This window comes from Convolutriloba macropyga, chromosome 6, assembly GCF_964194025.1.
Source record: "Convolutriloba macropyga chromosome 6, txConMacr16.3, whole genome shotgun sequence".
Classification (NCBI taxonomy): Eukaryota; Metazoa; Xenacoelomorpha; order Acoela; family Convolutidae; genus Convolutriloba; species Convolutriloba macropyga.
Window position 1 is genome coordinate 23,952,517 of NC_134473.1, and position 14,812 is coordinate 23,967,328.

Genomic DNA, 14,812 nt, shown 5'->3' on the forward strand with positions numbered 1-14,812 from the left:
TACTTTTAATTTTTTTGTGGTTATAAAGGTATATAATAACCCTTAATGACGTCATTTTAAGCACCCTTTTGCGATTTTAGTTTCTTGCCCCCTCCCATTCCCCCCAACTGAAGCAGATTGCCATAGATTGGAGCTCCCACTAGTCGTTGGAGAACAATTTTCCCTATGTTAGTCGGAATTTTCTGAAAGAGTGATTGATTGTGTTCTACAACTCAGCTTCGCTTCCTCTTGCTATTTTTTTACTGTTATAGAACATAAGATTGCTATTTCAAAGTTTTTGCATATTTTTTCGCATTTTTTGATTTGATGGGCTATTTTTTGATAACGACGACTCCGGAAAAGCAGAGAATGAGAGAATGTTTAATCTGTGGATGCCTTCTTTTGGGACTGAGCAAGAAGTTTGTGTAAAAATGGAGGTTCAAAGTTTTGTTTGTTCTTAGATTTTAATGGTTTCAAGGCCTTTTTCCACAAAATTTTTTGATATTAGGGTTGCTTTGATAGTGTTTTGAAGATTTAGTGTAATTAATTAAACTTCTGCTTTAATAAAAAAATCTTTCAAAAGTTTTGCTTGCTGTATGCTGTTTATGCGGTAATGCTATCGGTGCCTTTATATTTGAGCGAATTGTTTTTACATGTGCATATTTTCGAAACATTTATTAGTTTCATATGTTAGTTCAGCCCAATTTCGTTATTTTTTTTCAGCTGTAGCTTTAATAGATTTTGTGAACATCTGAACTTAAAATTAGATTTAAGTTTGAAACTTCAATATTTTGTTTGCCATTCTATGTTTTTTTGGCACATATGAATTATTTGTTGAGTTTTCTCTAACATATTCGAGAATTTTTGTCTGCAAATAGTTTCACTAGATACTCTGGCTAATTTTTGTTTGACTGAATGAGTAACTTTGAATGATAGTAATTTCTTTTAATTTTTTATCACTTAAGTTTCACTGAAGCCCTATGTAGCATTAAGCAGGCTAGAAAAAGAGCTTTTAGTTCTTGATGCTGTCCAACGTCGAAAACTGACAAAAAGTTAGATTAGTTTTTGCTGAATAAAGTTCATAATAAAAAATCAGAATCAGTTATAGGAGATAGAAAGTATTCTGCCATCATTTGAAACTAACTGTTCAAAAATATAACTTGTGGAGTTTTCGTTGGAAAAAATTGCAACTATTTTTCCAACCGAAAACTAAAATGAAAGAATTAAAAATGATTAGTAATATTATGCATTTGGCTGAGAGTTGGGTGCTGGTCTGACTATTCCGATTGCTTTCTCGGATGTTTCTTTTGTTTCTTACAGGGTTTATCTTTGTCCCTTTGACATTTGACCTCAAAACGAAAATCAGAAAAACGTGATTACAAAGAAGCTTTTGCAAAGCGATGGAGATTTACTATTTGCATTTTGTTGAGCGAACGAATTTTAAATTTTTGAGTGCTTTGTTGGAGGGATTAATTCATATATGTGTAGACATGGACTGTATATCAACCCATTACCTAGTTTTTAGATGAATTGATTCTCAGCTGATCAAGCTGTTGAAAATTTTGCTGCTAGTACTTGTAGAAAATCTTACTGTTCTAATTGATAATGTAATTTGAGATGTTCCATTTACAAGTTTAATGTACATTTACATGTGTCAAGATTAAAAAATACACTGGAAACATATTTCTTGATATTTATTTTGTTTTTACAACAATTAGAAGTTTTATTTAATTTTTGTCGTTTTCTTTCAATTTAAGTTTGAATTTCTTGACTAACCAAAGCAGTTCATTTTTTTACGAGCGGTAGAGGCGTTCCCAAAAAAACAGTTTATTCTTTTTTTTCAAAAAAACATTTTTAAAGTAAACAGCAAAAGTTTTTCACTTGCAAAAATGAGAACGTTTTTAAATAATTTTTTGTTCAGTTTTTTCAATTATACAGCAAACTTTTCTATAGGAATGCAGAATTATCGATACGCTAACCAGGTTCTTTGCTCATTTTCTTTTTTTTTCATTTTGATATGAATAGAATTTGATGAATTACTATTTTCTTTATAATTTTTGTATGAAAGAAAGAGCGACGGTGAATTATAAGGTTTGAATCTAAATTTTATAGATGTTTGTCTCTTTGTTTTTTCTTGTTTAGTATTTTTTGGTAGAAGCAACCAACTGGACTAAATGCTAACTAAGCAAAATTCTGGAGTGCGAAGTGCATTGTTTGGGATTAAATTGATTTGTTGTTTCAAATCATGTTTTTCATTCATTAGTTTTTTTTGTATAAAAGCTTCATTTAAAGTTGTAAATGGGGGGGAAAATCGAAGAAAACTTTATGGCTTTGTTTTAAATTTGAGCTCTCTGGAAAATTTTGTTGTGAGTTTCGTTTTTACTTTTTGATTTGGAACAAGTTTATGTTTTGAATTGCAATTTGCGTTAAATTGTCATGCAATCTTCATGGTACTTTAAATGTGTATTTTGCTTGAGGTTTAAATGTTTTTTGAGGACCTGAATTAGCCTTTTGGGTTTGGCAATTTTTGTCATTTGGTTTATTATTACGTTGGATCTTAAACCTAATTTCCTTCCGTAAAAGCCTTTTGAAAGCAACCCAATGTATAGCCTTGTTTATATTTTGACAATCAATTCAAGGAACTGAGTTTTTATAAAAGCTTGCGTGTTTGCTTTTCTTGATTAATCTATTATTGATTGCTCTCAAACAAAGTTTGTAGCTATTATAATAGTTTTGTCGGTCATTTTTATGCAGTTTTTCGCTTGACCGATTTTTCGTCTGACCCATATGAGTTTTCGTCCTCAAAAACGGATGGAACAGGAAGTGCCCAGCGGGCATTAAGTGCTCCTAGAGCCTTTCAGCTCACTAGTCTCCAAGTATGGGAATCCCCCTCTTTTGCCCCCTCGCTGTCGCCCTGTTCCCCCCACAGCCCTCCCCCGCGCTACCCCCCCCCCCACCCGACTCTTGCCCCCATCAACCCCTCGATGCACCCTACCCCCGTGGCTAGCTACTGACGAAGCCAAACCCTCGCCGGTCGTTTGAGAGCAATTCGCCCGACGTTAGTCGGTTATTTTTCTTATTTTTTTTTTCAGTGAAGCTATTGTCACGGCTACGCGTTTTCAATTTTTGATGCCTTGATGCTCTACAAACATTTCGCCAGGCATTATCTTATACTACAAAATAGCCAAAACTGCTTCGACAACTGCAAAAAATTTGGTTCCAATCAATGGATTGTTTTTTTTTTAATTTGCAGTCAGTGCTTGTCTTTGGTGCACTATTTCTACTTAAATATCTAAACATTAATTAGGATCCAGTTTCAATTTTAGATTGCGTACTCTCTGCTATGGTGATTGAATTGCGGTGTTCAAGGCAGTACCTATGCTTCCAATTGTATAAGAAGTTCTTCCGTAAATTTTTTTCAATTTGTTGACTCCCTTATTTTGGTTACGACCGTTAATCACAGAACAAGAATTCAGGGTGCAAATTTTTTGGTAACATGAAGTACTCTGCAGCTTGAATTTTTGTGTGTCATTTTTTTGTTACTGCATTCTGGGAAGTGTTAAAAAGACTTCTGCAATCTCTTTACAACTGAATTGAGAATGTACACTATGAGTGAAATTGGTCAAAGCTCGTCCACTCTTCGCAATAATGCGGTCAAGTAAGAAGAAAAGTAAGTAAAAGTCGAGTGGCAGTTTTTGGACCTTAGCCTGGACTATTTATTGATAATAGAAGACCTCAGTAGTTTATTTCATGGTGTTTATCCAGCAATCTGCAGGCCATGTTTTAGTCATTTTCCCTGAAGTCACGTATACGCGGGGAAATAGAAATAGGTGAAAAAATGAAAAATTGATTGGAGTGGCTTTATTGGCGTACAAAATGGTGTAAAAAATTTAGGTCTTTGCTTAAAGTTTCTGTTCAGAAATACGAAAGATTGAGGCCTGGAAAGGAATTATTGCACCCGAAGAAATTTTTTGCTGACATGATCCTCATTCAAGCAAATTTATGATGTTAGAGCAATTTATTGGACAGGAGGTTTCAAAAAAGTTTTGAAGATTTCGAGTTTATTTGTGAACTCTGTCGTTTTTCTGTAAATCGTATTGTTTACAGGAGGTTTCAAAGATTTAGAAGTTTTCATTTACTTTGTGATCTTTTAAACTACTTTATTATTATTCTGCCCATTGTCTTGCTTATTACATTCTTTGTGAATTGAGATTACTAGCGCTCGATGAAGTAGAGTACAGTAAGGTTCAAATCTTTCTGCATATAACAGTTTTTTTAGACAGGAAAGACAATAAAATGAAAAAGATCTACTTTTTGCATTTTTCTTGGAGTTTTTGGATTTTTCTTCAGCATTACAGAAATTTGTTAGTGATATACAGTTTTTGTTTGGGGGCATTTTTATGTTTTCATATTGACTAAATTATTTCCTGTAATGCGTATTTACACCTTAAAAAATAATTGATATTTTCTATTTTCTGTTCAATTGGATTTTTGGGCTAATTGTTTCTTCAAAGATCGGTTCTTGTGAAAAACTTTTGAACAGTTGCTATTTTTGTTATTTTCTTGTCGTCAATGAGAAACTAAAATGAGTTGTCTATTTTTTAAAATTTAAAGTAGGGAAAAAGAGCATGATAAACAAAAGGAAATTTTTTTGTAAGAGAGTAAGTTTGCGGCAAATTCACAAGTTCAGAACTTGCTTTTAAATAAATCACAAGAGAACAGCTGATGGTTTATATAACTTACCTTGTTCTTCTTTGCTCTCCAATGAAGTTTTAAGCAATTATTGTAAAGGTGTTCGTTTTCTTATGCAAAATTTTAGTTTGATCGACTTGTTTTTTCGATTGATTATTGCAAAATTGACTGTTTCGTTGCATTATCTAATTTTCTCTCTCTTTCACAAGTGTAGAATATATCATTTTGCAAATCAATCAAATGACCAAGCTAAACAAAAATACTTATAAAGACATGAAAGCTCTTGATACAAACAAATTTTTTATTAATTAAATTGCGTTTTAAAGCAGCACAAGCTAGAAGTAATTATAGTTTATCAATGCAACTAATTGAACGCTAATTAACAATGAACAAAAGCAACTTCGACTAATCTACAAGATCTATTCAAAGCTATTAGACAAAAAGACGACCCCTTTGTTAATAAACGGCAAAAAGTCTAAGCAGGGCTTATTACACTTAAAGTCACGAAATCCGGGTAGCCTCAATAGCGACGACTCTTGGGTTTTGGTTCCTTGGGTTTATTCAAGGCACCCACGACAAGCATAGAGTCAGCCTCGTTATCCTTGCGCGTTTCAAACCAAGTATAAATTGCGCCATCTTCGCATCCCCGGTTATTGCCAGCATAATAACCCCAAATCCCATTGTCTGCATCGTACTCAATAATATGCACTCCCATGATCTTAGCCAGAGCAAACAAGTCAATAATTTGGATACCGCGTTCTTTAAGGCTCTGATTAAGATCTATACGCGGAAAGTAGTAACTGTCGTACCATTTTTTGAGGTAATTCTCCCGAGCTACCTCCAATGCGACAACGAGTGCTTCAGAATTATTGATTGACACTGTAAGTCGTGTACTAATGCAGGCAAGAAAACAATTAAAACGGTTAGTCGCGCAATCTTTCACGTCGATCAGTTCCTTTGGCAGATCTATTGAAGGAGCATCTCTGACATTAAAAGGAAGCTTCTCCTTAGGCTCCAAACCTAATGCCCGACAAATTGTTATACGCTTCTTCTCACTGATTTGCACCATTCGCTTACCCTCGATAGTAACAAGACGTCGATAGGCGCATACAATACAAAGAGAAGTAAGAGAGCGGCATATATCCCGCAACTTGTAAATGTCTTAACGTTCGGCGGCAAAACTTTCTAATGCTTTTCCCGCACCTTTATGGTCAAGAATTACATCGTGAATATGTTTTCAAGTTTCCTATGCCGCTGAGGCAGAAACAACAGTTCTTCCGTTCTTTTGAAGAACGCCATCAGAAAAATGATAGCGTTTCGATTTACGAACGAAAGCGTTCCGGGATAAATTGTCGATACACGTATTAGGAATGGTCTTATTAAGATGGTATTCGGAAATTTTATTGTGTTCAATTGGGTCCATGGATAAAAGAAAAGGAACCAAATGAATAATGAAAAGAAAACAGTGTTCAGATAAAAAGAAAAGATTAAAATTTGGTATACAAAAAGTGAATCAAAAACGAGCTGCTTTAAAAGTGTGGTATAAAGAATGGTAGCAAAGAAGAATGAATGAGAGCTAGTATCGAGTTTGACAAATTTGACTGAGAACTTAGAACATTTTTCACAAAATGCAGAATTAACCGAATTCGGTCAGCAACCCCCATTTCTGAGGATAAAGTCCTATCGACAAGAAAATTTGGGAGCGGATAGAAATGATGATTTCAATAGGACCTTATCAGGGGGAATTTTTGGATATGAGAGTTTGAACCCGAGCTATTAGCGCCCAAAGTGAGTTAGGTCGAGGTAGGAGGAAGTCATAATTAGCGTCACTGTTATCTCTTAGAAATCACAGGACTTGCAACCCTAAGTACCCTAATTACAAATGAAACACAAAACAGGCTTAAATCGTCTTTCCGGGTCCCTATCCCAGGAAAACTGGGAAAACGCTTAACTCATGAAACTTCTAAACTATTCATTGAAAATTAACCAAAATCGGTATGAGAGCCCGAGGCGGTATGTCTTTCTGATGGGAGTAGATTTTAAATCCCAGAATGGTGTCAATAAACGTTTTTTCCTGGGAAACCCGAGAACACGGAAGTTAATAAGTTTTAATAGTTATGTTGGCAAATTGTACCTTCTAAATAGCACATACTGTTTATATTGGATAGCAAAGTTAAATGAGGATGGTTTGCAGACTCTGTCTACACCATGCATTGCGCTACAGCAAAATTTGGAAAATAATACAAGGAAACACTATGACTCCTGAAACAACAAAAATTTGCCCGAAATTGTATGAACGAAGGGAAATAGAATATTATAGATTATAATGTTGAAATTATAGGCTAAGTCAACGCCCAGTCCCTATGTCGACATAAATTTTTGATTACTTATATCTCACAAATGAACCCTTCCATGGGTACTCTCAAGTATTCAAAAATTAACGAACAATGAAATAAGGGACTCTAAATTACCCGCCCCATTCTGAAATGGACAGGCGAGATTTCAGGAGGGCTTTCATGTCGAAATTAGTGTCCCGGCGGAAATTCAGACTACTGTTAGAAATTTTTTACGGGCTGACATTTTAAGCAGTTTTAAAGATAGACAAAGGGCAACTGTAGATGTTTTTGTTTTGATAAAAGTATATAATTAACGTTTGGTCCAATGAGAAATATGTCGCCATATAACCCAACAAGAAAATCTCTGTTAGCAGAAAGATGATTATCATTTTTGAAATGGAATGGTTGGTACATTGGAACGGAATACTTCGGAACATTCAAGGGACGTTAGGGAAATTTCCGAAACGTACGGGTTAAATTGCGACATGCGCAAATATTTCGTCGGCCTAAAAATCATTAAATCTTGCAAATTGGTGATCGTAGCATGAAGACCTGATTATTTGTGTGCTCTATCAGATTACTTTTGATGAATTTGGTATATGGCAGAGGAGTTTTTTCGAACATTGGTTTTTAATTGGTTCAAAAGTCAAGTGATTCGTTTCTTCAGTACAATTGGGTGGAGCTAATATTATGCAAAGCATTTGACGTTTGGTATTTAGTAGGCGGATTGGTATTTGCGTGAACGAATTTGCATAACTCGTGATATAGGTAGGGGTAGTCCAGCGTGACTTGTTTCGTTGACCAATGAGAGTTGAGTTCATCTTCGGAAGAGCGTTCCAAAAGAGCGAAAGTAAAGAAATCAATGCAGCTAGCAATCAACCATCCCCCAAAGAGAGCGAGAAGTAGAACAAAGAGGTGTAATGACAGCAGTTCACACAGGTAACGATTTCTAATGCCACGTGGCAGAAGGCGTTGCATCTAAGTTCTTGAGAGTAGAAAGCGAAAACTGCGAGGAGAGAGAACGAAGAGAGAGGATACAGAACAGTTGGTTCTAGATAAAGAAGAATCATTTAAAAGCAAGTTGGGATTGATTAATTTTTGTCACGAACAGTTGGACTGTGAGACAATTTGCAATCAACAAATTTGACTTTTAGATTTAATTAAGACGGAAACGCAGAATTTGAGATAACTTTAAAAATAGGACTGAAATAGTTAGGACCACTTTTCAGCAACGGAAAATCCTTTTCAGAAGCTGGGAATTGATTTGATGAAAATTCTTTTTAGAAGTGTGCACCCATTTTTTAGTGTAAAAATTTTTGAGTTTATGTATCTACATTTTCGGTTGATTAATTAATATCAGTTGAGATATCAGTTGAGATCACTTCTTGCCGGTGTTATTGTTACTTTGGCTTGATTACTTATTTTCGACTGTTAATTTATTTAATCAACGGAACTTTTGAACGGCGGCCGAGAGCAACTGAGGAGAAAAGACATCAATTTCAGCAAATAGACGACCCACCGAAAAAACCTTTCGAAATCGATAGAGTTTTGGGCGCTAGCCAGTCCTCAGCTAGAAGCCTTCTAACGACAAAATACAAAATTCTACAACAAGTATCAGTGGCTAAACTCAAGTGGTGGTAGTTCTTTACTGAAAGTAAAAAAAATGCGCCAAAATCATGGTTATTTTTAATTTTAATTTTTTGGTGATTATAGTGGTATATAATAACCTCTAACGACGCCATTTTAAGCTCCCTACTAATTTTAAAGACCCCAAGTGAGGCACGTTGCAATAGATTAGAGCTTCCATTAGTCGTTTGAGAACTGTTCTTCCAACGCTGATCGGTTGTTTTGTTTTCAAAAAACATTAGAGAATATTGAGCTCTGACCATTTTTAATTGCTCTCAAAGGAAGTTTGTAGCAATTATATTAGTCCTGTCGGTCTCTTTTTAGGCGATTTACCGCTTGACCGACTATTCGTCTGACGCTTTTGACTTTTTGTCCTCAAAAACGGGATAAACATTGCCCAGCGGGCATTAAGTGCTCTTAGAGCCTTGCAGCCCCGTTTTAGCTCAAACTGCTTTGGAGACTTATACTTATGTTGTGAAGAGAGGTTCTTAGAGGTTGAAAACTCCCACACCCAACTGTTGCCACCCGACTGTTGCGGCGGACCCCCCCCCCCCCATCGCTAGCTACTGACGAACAACCGCTCGCTAAAAATAAGCAAATTTATACAAATTATCACAAGTTTTTTTCAAGCTTTTTGAAAATTTTGTCATTTTTACAACATTTCTGTTATTTTTTGAGTTTTATCAACCCTAAATGTCAGGGAAACCACACTATGGTTTGATAATAGATTACTGCACCGTTTTTAGTTGTAATAGAATGGTTTCAACATTTCAACTTTGATAATTTTTGCTTTCTTTTAAGAACTTGCCAATTTTTTCAAGGTTTTTGAAAAGTTTTGTCGGTTTTTAGGTTTATTTAGCCTTAAGAGCCAAGGAGCCTCCTCTTGGGTTTCATGATATTTTACTGTATGGTTTCTAGACGTAACGAAATTTTTTCAAGATTTTAACATCACGAATTTTAGCTATTTTTTGAAAAAATACCATTTTTTAATTATATTTAATATTTCTTGTCATTATTCAAGAATTTTCAGCCTCAGGGTTCAGAAAAACTGCGTAAAGGTTTGATAGTATGTGGTTGCATAGCTTTTAGTGGTAGTGGAATGGTTTTCAACTCCTTAATATCGCAAATTTTATTGATTTGTTTTATAAAACTTGCGACTTTTTCAAGTTTTTTTGACAATTTTTGTCATTTTATAGGACTGTCTAGCCACAAGAGCCAAGGAACCTCCTCTAGACTTTGATAACAATTTATTCTATAGTTTCTAGATGCAATGGGGTGTTGGAGATATAATGGAGATGCAATTGTTTCGAGATGCAATGGAGATTTTAACATTTAACGGGTTTTAGCATTTCTTTTAAAAAATCTTCATGTTTTCTGAAATTGTTCGTCATTTTTTAAAATTTTTCCAGCTTTAAAAGCCAAGAATCCTCCTTCGAGGTTTGATACTAACCTGCTTCTTAGTTTTTAGAGTTAATGGAATGGTTATCGTTGTTTTAATGAGTCGAGTTTTAGATATTTTTTGATAAATTTTGATTTGAAATTTTTTTGAAAAATTAGTACATGTTCCAATTATATGGATCGTTTTGAGCCAGTGAAACTGTTTATGGCGTATAATAGGCATACTGGATAGTCTCTTGAGACAGGGGAAGGGTGTTCTGAAGATATTAATATCACGAAGTTTAGCAAGATTTTGTTACATTTTGCAATTGTTTTTAAAATTTTTGAATATTTTAATTATCATTACTGGACTGGCCAACGAAGCTTTTTAAGTCTTGCAGATGGGAGAAATGTTGTCACGTACACAAATTTTAACTGCAACGCAGTAGAAGTCATTGAAATTGAAAAGGTCAAATCGGTAAAATCAGAAATATGCTTCGAGGATTTTTCCGAAATGATGTAAGAATTGTTGAAGTGTTGATAAGTGTTAATTATTAGACAATTTCTGAGCAAAGGCCTTACTTATTAATGCTCTAAAATGCGCTGAAAAGTTCGGTCAGCTCGTTCAAACGCATTAACAGCAATTTCAAAACATTTTCGAATTAACGCACTTTTCTTGGCGTTTCATACTCCATGGCGCCGTTGATGCTTACAAGTCTTTCCATTTAATTTGATTTTACAGTAATCAAAGTTTTTTTAAGAAATGTACCGAAAAACGCTGAAAATCGCTGAAATTGTACGAGAAAGGAGCAGAAAATTCAGATCATTTCAGTGTATTATAGAATTAAAGATTTTATGCTAAACTTTCGGAAAGTATCGGCTCATTGAGCACTTTTCAACGCTCATCGTTCATTGACTTAGTTTGTTTTTTCATTTCAGTGCTCTTTGGACTAGTTGCAGTGGCATATTTTGCCAGTAAATTCCCAGCCTCATTCTGGTCTGAACAAATTACAACCTTCGTGGTGATGTTGATTATGGGCATGCTGTTTGGTGTTGCTGCCTTAGTCATGGCAATAATCGCTATGGCATGCAAGGGCAGAGAGGAACAAAAAGGGGAAAAAGGGGGAAGTGGCACGAAGAAAGGGGGCAAAAAGTGATCTTCAGTTTATTATGTGAGTTTGTATCCTTTCACCATTAGCCGAGAGCAACAATATGAAAATTAATATTCATAATGTTCCTGGTGTAAAAGTTGTTGAAAAGGCAGTTTTGTTCGAAAGTGTGTAAACATGAATATTATTCACTTTTCTCGTCCCGCTTTATTTTAATTTTACACCTCTAAAGTGATACTTTTCCACTGTCAAATAATTCTCCACCGTATTTCATGCTTTTATGTTTTCTGAAATCTTTTTTTTGTTATTTTCGGGGACAATCAGCAGTCCGAGGGGAACTCGATTCTTTTTATTTGCGAATCGGGTTTTATTTTTTAACGCTTGTAATTCGGATATGTTTAATAGCCGCCCTCATCTTCTCAGCCGGCTATTATTGCGCTCGTATTTTTTTTTTCACTTCGTCAAACTTTTTTTTCGCTTTACCATTTTGCCGCTTTTTCGACATTTTGCGTGAAATCTTTTTGACTTCTCTAGGCTAGTTTCTCTCTTCTCTCATTCTGCTATAAGTGAATTTGAACATCAGTTGCTAAGCAAAGCAATTCAAAATGAACAGAGTCGGTATAAAAAATTGAAGTCAGAAATAGAAACGGGATAAACCCATAAAGCCCAATTTTAGATGCCCGCTATTTAAACGCCGTTCCTATAAGTCTTAGTTACACCCTCTAATGCTTATTGGTGTTGATAGTAGCCCCTGTAGCCTCTCTCTAAGTAACAGAAGTATGTTCAACTACGAAATGCCATCAAAATAAATCGGACTTAAAAAATATTTTTTGTACAAAAATCTTTTTTTTCAATATATTCTATTCGTTCAATCCCAATCATGCTTATTGGAATCAACGGCGGCTATTTTTCGGCAATCTGCCGGGTATGTTCATGATTTCAGCTGGTTATTTTTGCTGATTGTAGCTTTTGCCCAAAGTGTTCAAAAATTTTGCCTGTTCAGTTTTAGCTGAACTTTAGTTCAAAAAAATTATTTCTCTCAGAAAATTTCTCTTAAAATTTCTCCCATAACTTCCACGTAATCAGTGGATTTTGCACAAAATTATCAGTTTCAATCCGGTCACTTCGGATTCGAAATTATGAAGAATTTGAAGAAACTGTCACCCGAAATACAAATATTTTCAGCGCCCTAGTTGAGAAGACCGAACAAAAACGACGCAAGAAATGTTCGGTATTTTCGGTTTTCTACGTAAGAAATGGTCGGCATGTTTGGTCTGTTCGGTATGATCGGTTTCAAATGAAAGAAATTGTTGGTATGTTCGGTCTAGAAAGTAAGAAAGCTTCGGTATGTTCGGTTTTGCCAGATTTTGTATGTTCGGTTCGGAATGTAAGAAAGATTCGGTATGTTCGGTTCAGCCAGATTCGGTTTAATCGGTTTCAAACGAAAGAAATTGACGGTATGTTCGGTCTGGAACGTAAGAAAGCTTCGGTATATTTGGTTTTGCAAGATTTGGTATGTTCGGTATTTAAACATAAGAAATCGTCGGTATGTTCGGTTTTGGACGCAAGAAATTGTCGGATTTTTCCATTGGGAAAATTGATATTTCTGTTTATAATGTAGTCAAACGTTACGATAGCGTTCTTTTTGCAGGAATTTCAAACGTACGTCTCAAAGAAAAATTCTGGAAAAGTGTGCAAAGCTCATGAAAATTTTTCGTTAGCTCGTTGGTCAAACTAGTTATGCAAATACAAAGTTCTTGATTATTTTTGAATTTTAGAATGTAACATACTTGTTGAAAATTGATGATAATTTGGTTAAATAATTCACTCTCACTGGGATTGGACATACTTTCTTATAGTTTACAAGTAAGTTTTTTTGACGGTTGGTTACGTTTGAAACAGAACGTGCCGACCGAATTTTCTTCCATGTTTATTCGTGGTAGGAAAACTCAAAATATGATAGTTCTTAATGTTTCTCTCAACGATACCGAATTTCTCTTACGTTAGAAAAAAAATGACGATACCGAATCTCTCTTACGTTTAAAAACGACAAAACCGAATCTCTCGCACGTTAAAAAACGACAATACCGAACCTTTCTTATATTAAATACCGAACAAAAACGACGATACCGACGTAAGGGCTTTCGTCGTTTTTGGCTAGAAAAAACCGACAATACCGACAATTTCTTACGTTTAAAAACCGAAGATTTCTCAACTAGGGCGATAACCTTTATGGACCATTCTATTGTTTCCAAGATAAGGAATAAAGAACTGGCCATCGATAGAACAACAGCGCATCACATATTTCCTAAAAACTTTTGCAAGATAAGCACAAAAATATTTGAATATTCATCAAAAGTTACATAAATCTTCGCTGAAAGAAAAGTGCTGGAAACGCAGAAACTATCGTCTCTATATTAAGCTAGTGACATTTTCAGAAAATTGAAGAAATTTGTGCATTTGATTCGATCATTTTGTTTTAGCTTTATCGACGCAATGCGATGCAATATGACAATTCAATTGGTCTCTGAGCTCTCAAAATGGCAACGGCTTGATGATTAAAGCGACTTTGTTATTAATCACCAATGGTATTATGTTGACATATAAACAGTGCTGAATGATTGCGATTCTAATCATCTCTAAAAATGAGTAAAAAAATATAATGAAAAATTAATTTGACTGAATGCTACCTGATTTATGATCTACTGAATCAATTTAACATATTGTTGAAGGTTTTTAAATTGAGTTTATTTCCACCCAAAAAATTTTGAAACAGTTTTTATGAGCTGAGAAGATTTAAGCTGAGCTTGGTGTAGCAGTCGAAGTACTTGATGTACACCTCTAGCCAATCAGAGACCGAGAAGACACTATTCTCTTTTATATAGCGCTAACTCAACTAACTGTAGTCAGTCTAAATTGTAGTTGCACGATGTGTATACTTATGACTCCGGTGTTATACTATATTATCACCGTTATAATTGAAGTTCACCTTCAGTGTTTTACAGAATCGGTTAGTCTGAGAGAACTAGGTAAGCCTACTTCGCGCGCAGAAATAAGTAGACTGAAGTCTTTATACCTTAAGGCTGTAAAAGGCTCCCATATAGGTCTGCCTTATTAGCTCTAGTGAGATAAGCATGGTTTTAACAAATCGAAGAGCATATGCCTTGATCTTTTATCGCGGCTCAAAAAGACGTGTTTGTGGAAGGTACTTTTCGTTTCGATAGTCAATTTATGAAATATCACTTGTTTATTTATAAACGCGTGTAATACACGTGAACTTTTGGAAAATTTCACTTATATCTCCTTAGTTAATTCATGGCCTGGGAAAACTGGTAAAATTCCCATCTACTTCAATTGCATCTTTTCACGTGAAGACAGCTGGAGTGTACGTGTGAGTAATCTTTAGATTGATTTGCAAAATTTTAGTTCTACAAAATTGCGACGTACTACAAACCAACAGCTACAAGATGCAATAAGAAGCAACTACAACTCCAGCTTCATAAGGACCTAGCCAAGCAACATCTTATTCAAAAAAGCCCTCTCAGCTATCCAAAGCGCGTGTCCGGAAGCTTTGCCTTCCACCCAAAGCGCCAAGTATGTTAATGATCATAGCTTTGAGGTAGTTGGAGTAGGGCTGGACAAGAAACTGGACGAGGTCAAGACAGCAATCAACAAGACCTGCCCGGCGAAGAT

The 14,812-nt window shown here is 35.2% G+C and overlaps 1 protein-coding gene across 1 annotated transcript in view; it reads left to right on the forward strand.

Moving 5' to 3' along the window:
- LOC142340880 (uncharacterized) overlaps positions 1–13,869 on the forward strand; it is a 90,145-nt gene extending 76,276 nt beyond the window's left edge. Inside the window, exons 5-6 of the mRNA XM_075391639.1 lie at positions 10,950–11,182; positions 13,603–13,869. Coding sequence (XP_075247754.1) covers positions 10,950–11,167 — 218 coding nt within the window. The 3' untranslated portion in view covers positions 11,168–11,182; positions 13,603–13,869. The remainder of the gene's footprint in view (positions 1–10,949; positions 11,183–13,602) is intronic.
- Positions 13,870–14,812: the final 943 nt, after the last annotated feature.